The 21,787-nt window shown below is 28.4% G+C and overlaps 1 protein-coding gene across 1 annotated transcript in view; it reads right to left on the bottom strand.

Annotated features, from left to right (window-relative positions):
* Nucleotides 1–21,787, bottom strand: part of LOC109605472 (protein still life, isoform SIF type 1-like) — a 167,336-nt gene that overhangs the window by 24,188 nt on the left and 121,361 nt on the right. The window contains exons 16-17 of the mRNA XM_049966193.1: nucleotides 17,331–17,462; nucleotides 733–915 (exon numbers count right to left, since the gene is read on the bottom strand). Of these exons, the coding sequence (XP_049822150.1) occupies nucleotides 733–915; nucleotides 17,331–17,462 (315 nt within the window). The remainder of the gene's footprint in view (nucleotides 1–732; nucleotides 916–17,330; nucleotides 17,463–21,787) is intronic.

Genomic DNA, 21,787 nt, shown 5'->3' with positions numbered 1-21,787 from the left:
TAAAATAAAACAATCTGTGTATTTTATGATAATTTGTTTTATAATGATGTTAACTTATACACAATATCTTTGGAGGATGAATTAATAGGCGAAGATTATTAAACAATTGATTATTCAATATTTCAATAAATAATTTATGTCGTAGAGTCTTTTTGTGAGAAGGGAAATATCAATAATTTTGATAATCCTATTAATGATGTTAACTTTCATAAAAGATATTTGGAAGATGGAATAATGGGTCTTCAAAATTACTAAAGAATTGAATGACAGTAATTGTGTTAGTTCATTACTTAACATCTCAATTAATGTCTTCTTGGTCTTTAGAAAAATCAGTTATTCATTTTGATAATTGAGCTAACAAAGATCAGTGACTAGAATTTTTGTTTTATGAGGTTCTAACATATTAATATATTATGATTTAAGATTATTAAAAAATGTAATATTTATTCGATTATTTTGGTGAGATATTTTGCTATGATATAGAGATAATTGATTATAATCTGAGATTTCTGATTGAATATATTAGGACTTTAAGTTTATTAAGTAAGAATTGAATAACAATAACTTTATTTCTTTTATCACGTAACAATCAATTATTTTTATTAATTTCTAAGACCTTTAAAGGGTAGAATATTAGATGTGCATCTTAATCAATTACTTTTTCTTTGAACCTTATCAATTATCTATAACAATGTGCTTAATTAAAAGTAGTAGTATAATGATTTGTTTTACCTTGGGGTTGGGTAGTTCGCCGCTCTGCAAACTGGCCATGTAACACCTAAGCCTGAATTGTTCGCAGTGCAACCTCTCCAGATTCTCCTCCCACTGGACGACCTGGTTGGCGATTTGCTGACGGGCGTCCGAATCTCCGACCACCGACTGTTGCATTTCCGCCATGTGCTTCAATTTGTAGTCCTGGAAATTAATGCGTGTAGGTGTTGATTATCCATTGGTTTGTTCGTGGTTTATGGCGATATCGATTTCGTGTTCTGTTTATTGTTGTTACGGGGGTGGGAACTCGGCCGATCACGTACGTGATATGGGTCGTGTTTGCTGATTACTTCGTTAATAAATTCAATTATAATGCAATTATTATTCAATCATATTCGTTTGGGAAATTTTAAATTAAAAATTAGTTCATGGGATATCGTTTTAATGTTTGAAGTTGACTAAGGGCAGATTATTTCGACATGGGGATCATGAGGGTCGATTGGGGGTAAAGTTTATTCCGCTAAATACACAGAAGTTAGACGTATCTACGTTTGATCTACTAATTGATGATAATGAGCAAATTAATCAGTGCAAGTCAACCTTGAATTCAAATACATCAATCCAATTTCTGACAGTTAGGTATTGACTAAATGCACATGAATATTAATTAATTAAGTTTACAACTTTATACAATATCAATATTGATCATCATTAAACACATAGGTTCATCTAAGTAATACATAATGTAGTTATACAAGTAAACCATCTTATGGTAAATGTTATTCAAGTGCAGGAGCAATAAATTATATATATTACATGACCAATTTGTGGGGCTCATGTTTATTAGATTACACAGTGATTCTAACATCTATAACACAGTGTTTAAAATTTATTTATCCGTTACAATTCAATTCAATCGACGTATTTTTATCAAGAATTAATTGTTTGGATTGTATTTATTTAAAAAACGTGCAGTTCATTCAATATTTATTTGACAAAAAACCAATAAACCCAATAAAATATGGGCCATATCAAATTTCATGAAACAAATTTAATACACCTATTCCAACATTGATGTTCAATAAAAGTGCGTTTGCATAAACAAGTTTTTTTAAATATTAAATCTGGATTCATAGAATTCCATCCATTTTCCATTTAATCGAATATAGCTATGTATATATGTTTTTTGTCTACATTAAATATGTACCAACCAGCTTTATATTTTTTTGGGTAAAGCTAGACTCGGCCATTTCAGAATGTGCCACGTCAGCAGGCAGCAGGAGTAAATTGCATTCGTCAGTTTTAATTAAATATGAGAATTAAATGTTTCTCGTATGTTAATTTTGATGAAGTTAATTAAAAAGGTAAAATCGCGTTCCGTTTATTAGGTTAAAACCGGGACGAGAACAAATAGAACGGACGAAACTGAAATGCTAAACGCCTTCGAGCTACTTATCCTAATTGTAAGAATTATGCAGAACCCACCGGTGGATGTTAAACGTAAACCATACTTCCCGGAATCGAGTTTCCGGGCACCGAATCAAATCCGCCTCGGAACGCGATAAACAATCGAAATTTATTAAGGAAGAGATTCAATTTAGTTTCGCGTCATCTGTTTAATAAAATCACGTGCCGTTTTTGGGGGATGAAAAACCCATCGGGGGGGAAACCCAATAAATGCCGGTCACGGATGTCGGACCCGTTTTGGGCGAAAAACTACGATTCCTGCGATTTATGGGTCGGCGCCCCGAAAAATCCGGATTCTAATTTGACCGCAGCGAAAGGGCTCATTATTCGCAATGATTGAGATACATATCGGCGATGAAGAATGGGGAACGACCGGATATACGACATGTTTTGGACGAAACAGGAATGGACGACGTCGAATATTGGTAAAATATGACTGAAATGACCTAATAGAATTAGTTAGTGTATAAATAAAAAATCTTTTCTGTTTAGTTCAATATAAAATGAATAAATGAATGAAATATCAATCAATTTTAAGTAAATGTTTATTATTTTCCACTTTAAAATAAATTAATCCTAATTATATTTTACCAAAATAGAAATTTTTATTTATATCTCGTCCAAGAGAAAATGAATAAAGTATTTTAATAATAAAAAAATTTGTGATATACATAAAAAATCTGAAAACAGAGAAGTAAAGCTTTTAATTCAAGATTAGTAAATGTAAATTATTTTTACCAAAATAAAAAATCATTTTTATATATCTTATTTTGGTTTAGGGGGAAATGAATGAGAATCTTAATTGTAAGAGGAATTAGTGATCTGTCTAAAAAATCTGAAAACAGAGAAGTAAAGCTTTACTTTTAAAATTTAATGTAAATTTTTATGTAGAGCTTTTATTAGATTTTGAGATTAGTAAATGTCAATTATTTTTTACAAAACTAGAAAATCTTGTTTGTATATCTCATTTGGACTAAGACAAAATGAATAGAGTATCTTAATTATAAGAGAAATTAGTGATATACATAAAAAAATCTGAAAACATAGAAGAAAAAGCTTTTAATTCAAGATTAGTAAATGTCAATTATTTTTTACCAAAATAAAAAATGATTTTTGTATATCTTATTTTGGTCTAAGAGGAAATGAATTGAGAATCTTAATTGTAAGAGAAAGTGGTGATCTGTTTAAAAAATCTGAAAACAGAGAAGTAAAGCTTTGCTCTTAAAATTTAATGTAAATTTTTTATGTAGAGCTTTTATTAGAATTTGAGATTAGTAAATGTCAATTATTTTTTACCAAAATATGTCAATTTTTAAGTAGAGCTTTTATTCGATTTAGAGATTATTAAATGTCAATTATTTTTTACTAAAATAGAAAATCTCTTTTGTATATCTTATTTTTTAAATTTGTAAACAGAGAAGTAAAGCTTTTAATTCAACTTACTCTTAAAATTTAATGTCAATTTTTGAGTAGAGCTTTTATCAGATTTAGAGATTAGTAATTGTCAATTATTTTTTACCAAAATAAAGTCTTTCTGTATATCTTATTTTGGTCCAAGAGAAAATGAATTGAGTATCTTACTTGTAAGAGAAATTAGTGATCTCTCTAAAAAAACTGTAAACAAAGAACTAAAACTTTTAATTCAACTTACTCTCTTACTTAAATTTAATGTCAATTTTTAAGTAGAGTTTTTATTAGATTTAGATATGTCAGTTATTTTTTACCAAAATAAAAAATCTTTTTTGTATACCTTGTTTTGATTCAAGAAAAAATAAATTGAATATCATAATTGTAAGAGAAATTAGATATATACATAAAAAACCTGAAAACAACAACAACACTTAAAATATAATGTCAATTTTTAAGTTTGTTTCAAGAGAAAATGATTCAGATTTCAAGAAATATTGATGACATGGATCAAAAACTGATAATCTGAGAAGTATGATTTCAAATTTAACTTCTTCATGAATATAATATTTCTAAAATGTAGTTGTTTCTAATTTAAAGTTAAATAAATGCATCTTAATTATTTACTACCAAAAATAAATTAAGCAAATAATAGAGGAAGTTTAAGTTTTGATTCTAACTTCGTTAAAGATTAAAATGAAAGTTTTCAAAAGTTTTCCGCCTTCCAGTTTGCACAATAAGAAAATGTATCAGTATTGTTTGTCTGGTTTTGATCTGATTTATTTTCACACTCCCGTTCATAATTAAACTTGGGAAGTATCTTTTAACATTTCTTGGGAATTTAAATAGAAGAAATCTGGAACGTTCAGCGTACTTTATTAAAATACAATCGATAATCTGTCTAAAAATAACTTTAATAACTGTTATAAATTTAAATAAAAAGTAAATTAATATAATTTACTATAACTTTTAGTTACATTTGATAAAACTTATGGATATTTAAAAGTACACCGTGTAAGTCAATAAATCAAAGTGCTTTTTATTTTCTTTCAGAAACAGTGTAAATGGATTTCCTCAAGTTTCCTAATTAATAAAACGTAAAAAAAGTGTATTGGTAATTTTTTGTCCGGCCCGATTTATTTTCGCATCGCTTTGATATTATTAAAGTTTCGAAAGTAATTTTTTCACCGTTTCTTAAGTAATTCTCAAGTACGATTGAACAAGTTTTTTAGTCGAGGACCCTCGAAATTTGAAGTGAAACATAATGAGATCTTGAACATTCAGCCGATTTTAAAAAATGTATTAAACGAAGTGCTTTTTATACATATGAACTGCGAAGTTATAAATGTGGGCAGTGTAATATTTGCTTGAGTTTTTACTGGTGAAATGTTATTTTTATATAAATAAATTCCTCCTCCTGGAAGATGTTTTGTAAACATCTTGCTTTCTTGTTGTCACAAAAGTCTTGTTATGAGAAGTTACTTCTTGGAAATGCGATATTACAAAAATAGTAGAGCCATTCTCAACGTTTTCCAATTTATAGTGTACCATTTTTATCCCCTGAATGGAGCTCTTAATGTCAATATACGAAAGGATGTGAAAATATATTTATACACTGTTCCTGGAAATATTTTTCTACCACTGTTATTTTACCGGATTATTTTTTCAATAAGTGCCGGAATCTCTTCTGATACTTGTGATATTCTACTAAGGAACTTGTTTGGTGTAACAACATTTTCGGGGCCCAAAAACGGGGCATATTTATGTAGCAATTAAGACACGTCCCCGTACACACGGGCATTATTTATACAAATGCTATTTACATGTGTTTTTGGCAAATGTTTGCCGAAGTAACGGCACTGCCGGCGGCGCTCCGTAATAAATTGCACGTAAACATTGCGTTACACAATTCAATTTGCGTTGGCAAAACGGCACTAATACATAACACGTACGGAATCCGGTAACACTGAGTTGTTACAACATCCATTCCGCGATTCGTGCGAGTGTGCATCTCTCAGGTAATTTCATTAGAGGATCACTTAATAATCCGGCTAATTCCGCATCAGCGGATGATGGGATGCGCAGCATATTTTTGAAATTGCTGACGATTTGTTTATGTGGTCGAGTGCAGAGAGATCGGGCATCTTCAAATAATGAAATTTCACCGGGGAAAAACTTACGTAAAGTCATTTAGTAAATTAAGGAGTTTGCAGTTTATATGCGGGGAATTTTATTTTTAATATAATTTGAATAAGTGGTCTACAAATTACTAAGAATTTTTAACTAAAAATATGAAATAAATTATTTTACTGTTCTAAAAATAGAAAGATAATTTCATAATCACTGAAAAAATTCCCTGAAAAATATCCTCAATTATATGGAATTAATAACTTTCAATTTGGTTTCTTAATATTGTTTTAAAAATCTATTTTTATTATTATTTTTTTAATTTAAGTCCTTTAAAAAAAACATACTTCGTCCAAGAAACGAAAAATATTAATTCTATAAATATGGTAATTATAAAAATATAAATTAAATTATTTTACTGTTTTAAAAATAGTAAAATAATTTCATACTCCCTGAAAAAATATATTATTCATTTATACTTATTAATTTCCACAGTAATATTGGAATTTTGAATTTGGTTTCTTAATATTCTTTTAAAAATCTATTTTTATTATTATATTTTTAATTTCCGACCTGTAAAAAATACATCGTAGAAACGAAGAACATAACTTAATCCAACAAATTTTGTAATTTACGATATAAATTGAATGTACAGTAGTGGCCAGAATAATGGCAACTTATTGAAGTATATTAAAAATATGAATTGGATGTTGACTGATTTTTCTGTTATTGTTGAGTCTATTATGAAACTGGTCAATCTAATTTTGTTACTAAATAATTTTAATTAAAGATATAAATTAAATTATTTTACTGTTTTAAAAATAGTAAAATAATTTCATAATATCTGAAAAAATGTCCTGAAAAAATATATTATTCATTTATAATTATTAATTTCCACAGTAATATGGAATTAATAAGAATTTTCAATTTGGTTTCTTAATATTTTTATAAAAATCTATTTTTACTATTATTTTTTTAATTTCAGGACTGTAAAAAATACATCGAAGAAACGGAGAACATCTTAATTCTACAAATTTGGTAATTTACAATATAAATTGAATGTACAGTAGTGGCCATAATAATGGCAACTTATTGAAATATATTAAAAATATGAATTGAATACTGATTTTTCTGTTATTGTTGAGTCTATTATGCAACTGGTCAATTTATTTTTATTCTTTAAAAAATTGCGTACTTTTTTATTTTTCAATGGACAAAATTATGGCAACTTTTTACTTTATGGTCTTTTATTGCTCTCTGTGAATATAAATAGATTATTTACTAGCTGTCTTTTGCTTATTATAATTATTTAATCATTGATCAGAATGATACCGTAAGACAAATTCCCGTATTATTAAAAAATTTAGAGAAACTGGCCAAGTGGTATCTACAAAAAAATTTGTCTCAGTTCGAAAAACTTAACTGGATAATACGAATGTCAAAAAACAATCTAATCTTATCATCAACTAAAATTAAAGCCAACCTGGAGAAAATGGGACTTGCTGAAATTAGTTCAAGGACTGAGGGGAGATGGTTAGTGGATAGGAGTTCATTTGACACCAAACTTACAAGAAAAACTCTGGTTTCTACTAAAAAAGTGTAGGTCTAACTTTGACTTGCTTAGGATCACATTCACAGGACCACAGAACAGAGAGGACGATTAGTTTAAAATTTAAATCAACTCATTACAGTAATTCAAGAAAATTCATGAAGGAATAAAGATTATAATGGTCAAGTCTATGACATAGAGATGAACAAAATTATAAAACAGAAAGGATATTGCACCAAGTTTTAATGTTAAATTAAACAACACAGATTTAATCATTAGAAGTCCCTTTCAAAATTAATGTTCCTATATTTATGTCCAGCACAGTTCAGAAAACTGTGATGTAACATTTTATAGAATAATAGAAGAATATTATTTTAACAGTTCACATTAAATGAAAGAATTATGGCTAAAATATTTAACATTTTAAAAATTTGCTACAAAAATCTGAAGAGAAGTAAAATTAAGTTGCTATAATAATGTCCACTACTGTACATTCATAATAATCCCCTTCAAAATTAAAGCCAACTTAATTTTTAAAACTATATAACGTTTTATAAAACAGGAAATTAGTAGTTTTTATAATGTAAATTTGTATTATTTTAACAGCTTACATTAAACAAAAAAATATGGCTGAAATGTTGCTTTGTTAATGTCCACCACTGTATATATAATGATAAAATGTCTGAAAAACAAATAAAAACTGAAATGATATACAATGTAAATATGTTTTAAAAATATAAATAGCAATAAATATAATTTTTATCAGACACAAGCTTGAAAAAAAGGTAATTCTATACCCCGAAATATTTTTAGACTTTATTCAATGAAATACATTCAATATTTCTTTGTGTAATTGGTATAGAACCAATTTGAACTGTGAGGAATTCAATTACATACTTTTTTATCACAGTAAATGTTGTAACAGATAATAATAAGAGACCTCCTATGTGTGATAAAGAAAATATTTTAGGTATACATTTTTTATTAAACAATTTACTCTCTAATTTGGGCCACACTGAACGTAAAAAAACATGTGCGGGGTTAAACATCCACCAGATTATCCAGATTCTACCGCATACTAGGAATACTAGGAAAATCTGTAAGCTACAACCCCATCATTAGTGCCGCCCCAGAAAGTAACCACCGGCGTCGTTTTTAATTCCGTAACAAATCAATTATGTAACATGTACACAATATAATTGATTCCTAATTGGACAAATCCATTGAGTGATAAATACGATTAATTGGTGTTCGGTGGCATGTAAACTTAACGTTGTAATTTATGTCATTAACATACAGCTTGAGGTGGTGATATATCACGTGCGTCGAACGCCACTTAATCAATCGTATAACAACTCGCCAATTCGGGAATAAATTATAGAGTACGAAATTTCCTAATTACCATGGAAATGACTTGATCGATTGCGTCGTGCGAATCGACTTTTGCGGCCGTAGACTTTTGTACACGGAATAAATTTTCATTAAGCACCGGGCCCGGTCATAAAGGGCGACTCGATGCATTTTAATTCAATGTTCTGGATCTCGTTACGACCCCGCTTACAATTTTTTTCCTCCCCTTTGGTACAACAAAAAACTTTTACACTTGTACTTGTGTATTCGGGAATGACTTGGGAAACGTTAAAAAATTACTTTGGGCAAGTTTAATAACATCAAAGCGAGAAAGTGAATCAGACCGAAAACCGGACAAAAAATATCCAATACAAATTACTCAAACTTGAGGAAACTTTCGTTTTAATCCGGCGCAATCAAAGGAAACAAAAAAGTAAAGTTTGGCAAAAGTGCTTTGATTGTTTGATTAATTGGTTTAGCTTGCATGGTAATTAATACTGGTCCGGGGGTGTTGCAAATAACGTCGTGATAAGAAAATCATATCAATTTCGATTGTGTTTTATCAAGCTGCAAAATTTCTCTAATTTTCCACTTCAACGTCCCATTGTAAACTTTCTCATGAACACTAATAATATTACATCACGTTTTAGGGCAAATATGTAATTTAATAATCTCTACAGTTGAAGTGCTTTATACAGGAATAGCGCCAATTTAATAATCTCACAATACCGGAATAATGGTAACCGAGTTAGTGAAATCGGCGTTTTGATTAATTGCAAGTCAGGAGAGACATTTCACACACAGCTCGCTTGTAAACAGAGTAATATTGAATAAAACTTTTACAATATAACTTTATACGAGATTATAAATTAATTAATTATTTTTGTTTACTGTTTTCTTCAAAGAATTAATTGAAAATTTAATTATAATTTTCCATGATTTTTCATATTTATTTTCAGTTTAATTTATCGAATGAAATATTTAATATTTTTATAGATTCATTCTCACATGAAGTTTTTTATAATTTTACAATAAATTTTACTTATATATATATATTGAACATTAGAAAATTATAAATTTTCAAATAGTTAATAAAAATAATATTATGTGAATTAATGATCCATAAAAAATGAAAGTCGTAAAATTGCTCTTATACAAGAGAAAATGTTAATTTATTATATTAACATAATAATGAATAATTAATTTTGATATTTTATAACTTAATTTTAATTTATTAAATGTAATATTTCAGTTTTTTTTATAATTGTTTATGTTATGTTACGTGTTTACGTATAAATTTATATTTTTTGCTTAATTTAAGATTTCAAATATTCTTTAATTTGTTTGTTAATTAATAACCACATTAAATAATTATTAAATTATAATTACCACTTTTTAAAATTTCTGATATTATAAAACTAAAGTGTCGTATTATACTGGATATAATAATAAGTTTTTTCACTTCATATTATATTAAAAAGCAAAATTAATCTTATTAAAAATTCAATTAATTTATTTTTCAATTTTTTTTTTCTTAATGGAAGATATAATGTATATAATTAATAATAATAATAATAATAATTTGTCAATACAAAATAAATATTAAAATTTATTTCTATATATTTTAATAATATAATAATTTAAAATAAATATTTTATTTTTCTTTTAATATAAAATAAAATAATTTTTTTTTTTAATTTTAAATTGATTTAATTTTTTTTTAATTTCAATATTAATTTTTAATTTATTTTTTAATATAAATGAAATATATCATTTTTATTTTTTCACTTCATATTATATTAAAAAGCAAAATTAATCTTATTAAAAATTCAATTAATTTATTTTTCAATTTTTTTTCTTAATGGAAGATATAATGTATATAATTAATAATAATAATAATAATAATTTGTCAATACAAAATAAATATTAAAATTTATTTCTATATATTTTAATAATATAATAATTTAAAATAAATATTTTATTTTTCTTTTAATATAAAATAAAATATTTTTTTTTTTTTAATTTTAAATTGATTTAATTTTTTTTTAATTTCAATATTAATTTTTAATTTATTTTTTAATATAAATGAAATATATCATTTTTATTTTTTCACTTCATATTATATTAAAAAGCAAAATTAATCTTATTAAAAATTCAATTAATTTATTTTTCAATTTTTTTTCTTAATGGAAGATATAATGTATATAATTAATAATAATAATAATAATAATTTGTCAATACAAAATAAATATTAAAATTTATTTCTATATATTTTAATAATATAATAATTTAAAATAAATATTTTATTTTTCTTTTAATATAAAATAAAATATTTTTTTTTTTTTAATTTTAAATTGATTTAATTTTTTTTTAATTTCAATATTAATTTTTAATTTATTTTTTAATATAAATGAAATATATCATTTTTATTTTTTCACTTCATATTATATTAAAAAGCAAAATTAATCTTATTAAAAATTCAATTAATTTATTTTTCAATTTTTTTTCTTAATGGAAGATATAATGTATATAATTAATAATAATAATAATAATTTGTCAATACAAAATAAATATTAAAATTTATTTCTATATATTTTAATAATATAATAATTTAAAATAAATATTTTGTTTTTCTTTTAATATAAAATAAAATAATTTTTTTTTTTTAATTTTAAATTGATTTAATTTTTTTTTAATTTCAATATTAATTTTTAATTTATTTTTTAATATAAATGAAATATATCATTTTTATTTAAATTATTTTTTTTTATTATTTAATATTCAATTATTTTATTAAGTTTAAGTTAAGTATTTTAATATTTTTTAAATAAAAATTAAATATATTATTTTTCTTTTAATATAAAATAAAATAAAATTTAAATATTTTTTTTATTTCTCTTATTTATATTTTTTTTAATTTAAATGAGAAATTTTATAAATTTTAAATTAATTTAAATTACATACAATATAAAATAAAATAAAATTTAAATAGTTTTTTGTTTCTTTTAATTTAAATTAGTATTTATTAATTTTTTAATTTAAATTAATTAATTAAATTTTTAATTAACTTTTTAAATTCTAAATTAAATATTTTATTTATTTATCTAGTTAATTTAAATATATATTTTATTTATTTATTTAATTTAAATTATTTATTTTAAATAAATATTTACTAATTTTATTAATTTTAAATTAAATATTTAATATTTTTTAATCTAAATGAAATATTTTATTATTTTTTAATTTAAATTAGTATTTAATTCTTTATTAGTTAAATATTAGATATTTTAAATATATATTTTTTTTTAATTCCGAGTTAAATATTTTATTTATTTAATTTCAAAATAAATATATTTTTTTAATTTAAATTATTTTTTTAATTTGAAATTGAATATTTTATTTTTTTTTTTTTTCAAATTTAAATTAATATTTAGTTTTCATTTAATTTAATTTGTTTAATTATTTAAAATTAAATATTTTATTAGTTTTAAATTAAATATTTAATTATTTTTTAATCTAAATTACATATTTTATTTTATTTTTTAATTTAAATTAAATATTACATTATTTTTTAAATTTATTAAATATTTTTTTTTAGTTATATAATTTTTCTATATTTATATTAAATGTTTTACTATTTTTTTGTTTTAAATTAAATATTACATTTTTAAATTATATAATTTATTTTAAGTGTAAATTATTTATATATATATATATATATATATATATATATATATAAAATATTTTTTTTTGTAAAATTAGACTATAAAAATTAGTTAAACTGTTAAAATACAATAATTTTATTTTTACAAACAATTAAATAATATTTATAGTTTTTATGTATATATGTCCCTGAAATTGGAATAAAGACTGATGAAAATCTTTAGATTTATATATTTTAGATATTTTTTCTAAATAATTTCAAATTTTAGATAATTTTCTGCTATTTTATTATATTATTTAATTTAATTAAAATGACAAAAATATGTTTATGATATTTTATCACTTTAAAATTTTCTATGATTCTATTAAAATCAGCATTAATATTTTGGTCCAGAAACAGGAAAAACAGAAAGCTATAAAACGACCTGTAATGTTGTGAATTATCAGATTTATGAATCCCAGAATATATACGAGTTTTTCTATTTATATTTTCCAGTAATATACCATAACTAACGAGCCAAAACGCACACACAACAAAAAAAAAATGCCCAGCATAACGATTTTCCATCGCAGAACGGAGACAGAAAATAAAAGAGGGAACGGGGACGCGAGCGTCGCGTGTGCCCGATCCCATAATTCAGATTATCCATTCCCGGACGCCGATTCTTTTCGATATTTGGATACTGTCCAAGCACCGCAAAACAACCGGGAGAAACGGGGCCGGCCGGGGGGCGGTGGTGGGCCTCGAAATGCGCAAAACGCGGACCGCTACCCCCGCGGGCCGGGACGGGGCCACGGATTTACGATCGGCCGCGAAATGGGGCGTAACTTTAAGTGTCCAAGTTCACGCAGCCCTCTATTTGTAATTGCTCCATTTCGGGGCTCCGGTTTTTCGGATGGACCGTCGAATTTTTGTTTAAAGTGGGGCCTCAGATTGGGGTTGAAGCCAACTGGGGGTCTTCAGGCATATAAAAAACAAGAAAAAAACAAGGGAAAACAAGGAAAAACAAGGGTCATATGTAAAAATGACTGGTGTAATATGTGGGTAGGTAGGAAAACTTCATTTCACAATTGATTTAGCCCCCTTCAATGTAATATTTATAATTTCCTCTTTATAGTGAACTCAATTTTTACAAAAAATAAAAAAACACGTGTTTAGTTTTTAAAATTTGCTTAGTTAACATTATTAAGTGACAAATTTTTTGATGTTTTTGGACCATTCGACTTAAGAAGCATAGATAACTTCATCCCCTGGAGCAGGCGGAGATAAGATTGGCTGAAATTAAATTTGTTAGTCCCCAGATAGGCTGTAAATTATCTAGAATATAAAAGTCGAAGGGTAGACTGTCGTAAATATATGCGACAAAATTAATGACTTTAATTTCGCTCCTCAAAACCGCCCGATTAAACCGGTGCAGTTTTATCTGGTGCAAAAAAACGATACAAAATATTAGCCGGGTGGATTTATCCAACGACATGCGACAAGAAAGCTAATTTATGGTGTCAAAATGCAAAATAGGTAAAATGTAAAACACGTACAATATTGACTTTCAGCAAGTTTAATCTCGAACTAGGGCAAGTGAGATAAAAGGTCTTTGATTAAAGTTGCATCTTTTTCTGTATAAATTCGTCGTTGAAATTTTGAAATGAACATTATTTTATATTTTGCAGTTAATGAGTATTTTAGACATCAAATAAATCCCCAAATTTTTGTTGTTACTGTACGAATTTTGTATATTTTGTCGACTACTATAAAAGTATGTATAACTTTTCCCGGTTTTTCCTAAGTAGTAGTTTTTGTGTTTTGCTCATTACATCAAATAAAAGGAAAAAAGACTTGACGTAATCAATTCCAGACTGGATATATCTAATTCCGTTTTCCAGGCAACCCTTTAAAAGCAATTGCCCCATAAAAAGACAGAGATAGAGGGTGCATTTTCCCAATTACATAACTTAACGATCGGCACCCGTGCAATTAGTGACACGTAAGGTCAGAGATGGCTGTAGAAAAGTTATTGGCTCCTGGCGGTTGGAAAGTGCTCCGAAGACATACATATCCCCCATCGAAGCAATAAATTAGAATCGATCGTCGTAGTAAGCGTCTTGGAACACGTACACACTACATTATCTCAATAATTGCAATCTGGTGCGAAGATACCACGTCGAATTCGCACGTAATCGCCTAAGCCAACGTAACTCTCTCTCTCTCTCTGTCTCCTGCTACGGACTATTGAAAATAATAACCTGTCTATTAAAACGTCTTTGACACACTCTAACACCGATATTGCACTATCGTGCAGCCATTAAGGCGAATTTGCATCTAGCTACTGTCACGGAACAATAGATAATTGCACAAAATTGCTTGTTCCATCAATGTTTAAGTTATGTATTCGTTTTAACTGAAGGTTTTAGATAATCTACCATATTAAATTTTGGAACACTTAACATTAACATGCAGGAAAAGGACCTATTTGGTCGTGCAGCCCATACCATCTTGGCAGCTTCTAAAAGCTCATAAAAGATCAACTATACCTATAAATTTGTTTAATTTAATAGATAACTACACAAAATTGTTTGTTCCATCACTGTTTTGGTTACATTTTGTTTCAGCTGAACATCTCAGATTACAAGTAGGTTGCAGCAGGTTATCTTCCAATTAACATCCTGATACAAGACCTGAAATGCTGTTATGTATGCAGAGTGTTTTATTGATTAAGGCAGCACATTTACATGTAATTTATAAGAAAAGAGCCAATTTGATTAAAAATTGTGTGTTAACCACTTAAATTAGTTATTACTGGGTTTAATACAGCTCATATCACAGTGACAGCTTTCAAAAGCTGATAAAAGCTTCACTAAATTTATAAATTAGTTTAATTTAATACATAACTACACAGAATTGTTTGTTCCTTCATTATTTTAGCTAAATATCTTAGTTTACAAGTAAGTTACAGCAGGTTTCTTCCAATTTACATCCTGATACATGATCTGAAATGTTGTTGTATGGTTTTAATTATCACCCCAGCGTGTCTCATTGATTAAGGCAGCACATTTACATGTAATTTATAAGAAATGAGCCAATTTGATTAAAATTCGTGTGTGTTAACGACTTAAATTAGTTAATATTGGATTTAATATAGCTCATATCACAGTGGCAGCTTTCAAAAGCTCATAAAAGCTTCACTAAATTTATAAATTAGTTTAATTTAATACATAACTACACAGAATTGTTTGTTCCTTCATTATTTTAGCTAAACATCTTAGTTTACAAGTAAGTTACAGCAGGTTTCTTCCAATTTACATCCTGATACATGATCTGAAATGCTGTTGTACGGTTTTAATTATCACCCCAGAGTGTTTTATTGATTAAGGCAGCACATTTACATATAATTTATAAGAAAAGAGTCAATTTGATTAAGATTAGTGTGTGTGTTAACGACTTAAATTACTTAGTATTGGATTTAATATAGCTCATATCACAGTGGCAGCTTTCAAAAGCTCATAAAAGCTTCACTAAATTTATAAATTAGTATAATTTTGCAGATAATTACACAAAATTGCTTGTTCATCACTGCTTTAGTTACCTTTTGTTTTAGCTAAACATCTTAGATTACAAACATGTTGCAGCAGATTATCTTCGAAGTGACATCCTGACACTTGATCTAAAAAGCTGCTGTACGGTTTTAATTATCACCCCAGCATATTTTATTGATTAAGGCAACACATTTACATGTAATTTATAAGAAAGGACCAATGTGTTTCAAAATCGTGTGTTAACGACTTAAATTATTTAGTACAGAGTGCAGTAAAGCTCATACAACAATGGCCTCTTCCAAAAAGCTCATAAAAGGAGCAATAAACTTATAAATTAGTTTAATTTAATAAATAATTACTTGTTTAATCAGTACTTTAGTTACGTTTTGTTTTAGCTAAGCAGCTTGCAAAAGCTCATGAAAGTTTAAGTTATGCATTTGTTTCAGCAAAATGTCCGAGATCACCTTGACATTTTAATAAATAACAGCCCATTTACATATAGTTTGTAGGAAAAGAACCAATTTGTTTCAAATTCGTGAATTAACGACACAAACTAGTTCGTGCAGTACGCCGTACTGGCAGCTACCGAAAGCCCATAAAACGTGCAATAAGTTTATAAATTAGTTTAATTACATGCAATTTCAAACGTCGTTCGTGAATAGAACTTCTCATCAGTCGGTTTCGTGTAACGTTATCGCCCCGAATTGTTCTTGTTGCTGTAAACTTTACGATACGTGTAATAAAATTTAAGGGTATCAATTTCGGGGCGATACAAGAAAAAGCAGTTTGGGGCAATCGTAAAAGGAATATGCTCGGGTCATTATTAAAACTGTTATGTTTTTTGTTTTTATTAAGGGGGCCTTAAGTCAGCAAAAATATCCACGTTTTGTGCAAGCTCAGAACTTTTTAAAAGCTAAATAGTGTTACAACATCACAAGTTCACTTGGAATTCTATTTAGAGTTTTAAATTCGTCGACTGTAAAGAAATTATCCTTTTGTCTGGTCCATACAATAATTCGTATTGCTCAACTTTTCTTTTGACGCAAAATGATAAATAAGTGGGGACTGTGGAGCGGGAATTTCCCGCAAAAGAATTAAACTAACCCACTTTTCGTGGCCGTGTTTTCCACGTAATTACATAATTTCCTAATTACGCTGTTCTATTTTTAATTATAGGCCTCCTCCGACCGTTTCGGCGTTTCTGCGGTAAATTGGCCGAGGGCAAAATGAGAATGCAATAATTTAATTCTTCGCCGACCATCGATTTTTCATTAGGCACCTAATTCGGTTACACTCTGACGGGATGTTAATTTTTGAGCAGGACGGGAAATTTTATAAAATTATTTATTCCTTTTGCCGTCCCGATTCCGTCACATTTTAATCCTGCCGATGTTTTTTAACGCATTTTCTGTCTCGCAAACTGAAAGGAAAGCCCTTCCACCGCCACGAACAATGCCCATTTATTCCAGGATACACGAGTGGAAGGACGCTCGAGAGGCGGGGAACAGGAATAATTACGTACCGTTTCGATGGCCTTCTCCAGTCGGAAAATCTCCTCTTGAAGCAAGTGCAACGTGCCCGTTTTACCTCTGTGACGGGCGAAAGCGGCGGCACACGCGCTGTGGATGCTGTTCACCCAGTTCTCCAGCTCTACCTGCAAGGACAATGAAGGAATTAGTTGTAAAATGTGGAGATTAGTTCAATTTTCGTTCTTAACTGCACCAATTTCAATAAAAGAACTTGTTGAAGCTCTTCCAAAACAAATATTATCTTAAAATGATTATTGAGAAATAAAATTCTTTGGAGTGCTTTAATATCCTTATTCCTAAGTTGGAAACACTCCCTTTAACTTTATATTTCTACTCAATATCTGATATACCACCTTCTCTAATTCTTAATTTTTGATATTTTATTCTATAGTTCATTTAATGAGAATAAAATTGTAGTTTTTAATCTATACTCCATTCAAACTGGGTACAATCTTAGTTTAGTGATAAGCACGTGATTACTTATATGTTTGAAGATCAGCTTCATTATGGTCTTAGAATAAATTGTAAATAAAATAAGTAAATTAGTGTTAGATCCTAAATTTATTTATATTAACTAATATTTACATAACATTTTTGTAAAACAAAACATGTCAATGGAACATAATTCTAAGAGTTCAGATTTCTTTTGTCAACACCAACAACCACTGCAAATTTGTTCATACTTAATGTTGATAGACATTCCTGCAAATTCAGTTAATTAGATATTTCAACATCATTAAATTAGACTCATTTACCAGTTGAGCTTAGTTCTTCGGTAAAAATCTGGATCAGTCTCCATTGTAATTTAGTTAGAGTCCCAATAAGTCTTTTGAACCATATATACAACCCTTCAGCCACCATTTCAGCCTCACTTGTGGAAACAAGACTGGTCTGATTCTATCATCCATGGTCACAAGTTTTGAAGCTTGACAGACAATTTTAAGACCAGAATTTTTTACTTCAATGTATTTTGATGACAGCTGCCAACTTATGGATGTAACACTGATCTTCATACCTCTTTGTAACTGACTCAAGTTAGTAGGAATTAATGTACATTTTCGAAGAGTAATGCCCTCTGGATGTTCATCGAAAGTAGGAATAATGTCATAAAAATCTATACGTTATTCCCAAACTTAACGTCTTTAACCTAGAGAATGAAATTGCTCTTTCAGCCTCTGTGTTAAACAGCGTTAAATTTGAAAATTACGTTTATTTTTCTATAGCTTCTTCCACTTTCCAGTTTATGATAATTCTGATGGTGATAATGGAAAACCGTACTCTTCGAAGACGCCAATTAAAACCTATAAACTTGAACCAATTATAAGTGAGAGTCAGTTGGTGATGCGCTTGTCGCAAGTACCAGTACAAGAAAGAAGTACGCCAATGGAGTTGTGAAGGGAATTCTAGAGACAACTCCACGAGAATTTTTCCTCCTTGTACAAATACTTACGACAAACGCTTCACCAACCGACTCCTTCGTTATTCGATGACATTGGCTGGTTAGGTTACCTTCATATCGAAGAAATGAAAACTGGAAATTGTCACTTGCTTAAAAAATAAAAACAAAGTAGGCACAGGCCTTTATATTGAAGTTGAAGATGACATCTGTAATTTAAGGGGTGATATAAGTGGATAAAACAGAAGGAATTCTTTAAATGTAATTAGTATTCATTTATTAATTAAAATTTACATATCTCTACCAATCAGTATGTTCTTAAGAATCACCAACAGCCACTCCCAAAGGGTAGAATATTAATGTATTTGTGACCAATTGGTTAGCAATATGCAAGTTTACACCGAAGCTTACATATACTAACCAATTGATACAAATACAGAAGTATTGCACCCTTTGGAAGCCGCTGTTGACAATTCTTATGAATATACCGATTTTGAAGACCTGTATCCTCCTGAGGACCACCATCATCGTATCCCAAGGGGTACAATATTAATGTATTTGTGATCAATTGGTTAGCAATATGCAAGTTTACATCGAAGCTTACATATACTAACCAATTGATACAAATACAGAAGTATTGCACCCTTTGGAAGACACAGTAAATTCTTAGGAAGATACCGATTTAGATATGTAAATAACAAGTTAATAAATAAACACCAATTACCTGAAAAGAATGTTCATTTTTATCACAACTCCTTTGGTTGTAAAAGTTTTACGCCTGTTGAAATGGACAAATTCAAACCTGTAACAGCACCCATAACTGAAAAAGAGATGGCACAAGTAGAGAAGAGTATATTATTTCTAAGTAATTAACATTTATTTATTAAGAAGTAAGTTGACTTATTTTTGAAACCAGTACCCTTGTAAAAATTACCATCATCGTTTATCAAGGGGTAAAATACTATTAGTATTTGCGACCAACTGGTTGGCAATATGTAAGCTTACCAGTTGATAACACTGAAGTATTGTACCCATTGGAAGACGTTGATAATTCTTACAAAGATACTGATATCAAAAGTAATGTCAAAATAACTTGTTAGTAAATAAACATTAATTACTAGAAAAATAATCGCCAGTTTGGTCTACTTTTACCATAAATTCTTCAGTCCTAGGTACTATTATTGATATGCCTTTGTCCCTTCCAAATCGGCGCAAAAATTTTTGAACACTGGTTTGTAGAGCTTCTTGCATCAATTTGTTGTACTTTTAATTTCAGGACAATTGTATCTAATGTGTCCACTTTTTTACCACATGAAATTTGTAGTCAGTCCTTACTGCTCCAGCTGGATTCTTTTTAACTCTTCGTTATTCAACATCACCTCTCATGTGTACAAGTTGGCTGGTTTCCATATAACTTAATTGGTGGCATGCCATTGATAATTTCTTTCCAATTACATATTTCAAAAGGTAATTATCCCGAAATTAAAAACAAAAATAAAGGAGGTACAGAGGTTTTTCAACCCACATGACCCCCTATGTTCAAAAGGTCTTGCGCCTACTTGGAGTAGACCAATTCAAATCAATAACAGAGCACCTTTAACTAAAGAAGATGTGAATATAACTACTTTATTTTTAACATCAGTATCTTCGTTAGACTCATCTTCATCGTGTTCTAAGGAGCCAAATACCTTTAGTATCTGTTATCAACCTGTTAATAATATGCAAGTTCACTCACTCCACATACACTAACATGTTGACAACAAGTACAAAAAGGTACTGCGCCCACTGGAAGCCGATGATGACAATTCTTACGAAGATACTGACTTTGAAAATAATCGGGACGGTAAATAATTAATAAAGGTCACCTGTTTCATTAACTCTTCCACAACCTCTTTAATTAAAAGTGTTGTTATTGATTTGCATTGGTCAGTTTCAAGTCGGCGCAAAACTTTTTGAACATAAGTTGCATGATCTGCACCTCCCGTTTTTATTTTTGATTTCAGGACAATTTCGATTGACGTGTCCACATATTTGAACAAAATTTGTAGTTGTCAGTTCTTCTGTTACTCCACTAGCATCTTTCTTTTTTGTACTCCTCAGCCATCTCAGCAATTTCATGTACACAGAGGCTTAAATTTTCAAGTTACCCTATGGACAATTCTGTGGTTGAAGTCCTTGTGGCTCATCCCAGTTTGAATTGAACTTCTGATAAGCTTTTATAATAATATTCATCAGATGTTCTTCGTGGTCACTAGTTTCTATAATTTGTCCTTGTAGATCATTTAATCCATCTATGTCTAGCAGTAAGGAACACCTACAGTACTTCTATGAGATCCAACTTCGAATACTGTTTCCAGTATAAACACTGGATATATATTCTTAATAAGAGGTTACCTTGTTGGGACTTCAGTTCTAATGTCTGGCAGCAAGGCACAGCTTCAGTACTTCATGTTCCAGTTTTCGCCTTCAATCTTGAATCTTCTAGTACCAATACATGTGTATATTCTTAACAGTTTTGATTATCTTGGCCCATATAACGAAGAGAGCCACTAGAAGACTGACCAGAAGCATACACTTGATTTGCAAGGTAAACTTTTTGACGTCCACTCACTTTTTAAACAAACTGAAGTTTCTTAGCAACACCTTCACTTTTTACACAAACAAAAAATTTCTAAACACCAACTTGAGCCAATTATAAATGAGAGTTAGTTGGCATAGGTAATATTGCCCATATTGTAAGAGAAGTCTTTGGAGATAGCCAACTCAAACATTAGTAACATTTGTAACTGTATAAAGGAGTGATATATAAGTGGGTAAAACAGATGAAATTCTTTAAATGTAATTAGTATTCATTTATTAATTAAAATTTACATATTTCTCAATTCTACTCCCAAGGGGTAGAATATTAATGTATTTGTGTCAACATGTTAGCAATATGAAAGTTTACATGGAAGCTTACATATACTAACATATTCACACATATACAGAAGTATTCGTACCCTTTGGAAGCCACGGTTGACAATTCTTATGAATATACTGATTTTGAAAACCAGT

Source organism: Aethina tumida, chromosome 4 (assembly GCF_024364675.1).
Source record: "Aethina tumida isolate Nest 87 chromosome 4, icAetTumi1.1, whole genome shotgun sequence".
NCBI classification, from domain to species: Eukaryota; Metazoa; Arthropoda; class Insecta; order Coleoptera; family Nitidulidae; genus Aethina; species Aethina tumida.
The sequence above is the reverse complement of the archived record's forward strand: the minus strand, read 5'-3'. Positions and strand labels throughout refer to the sequence as shown.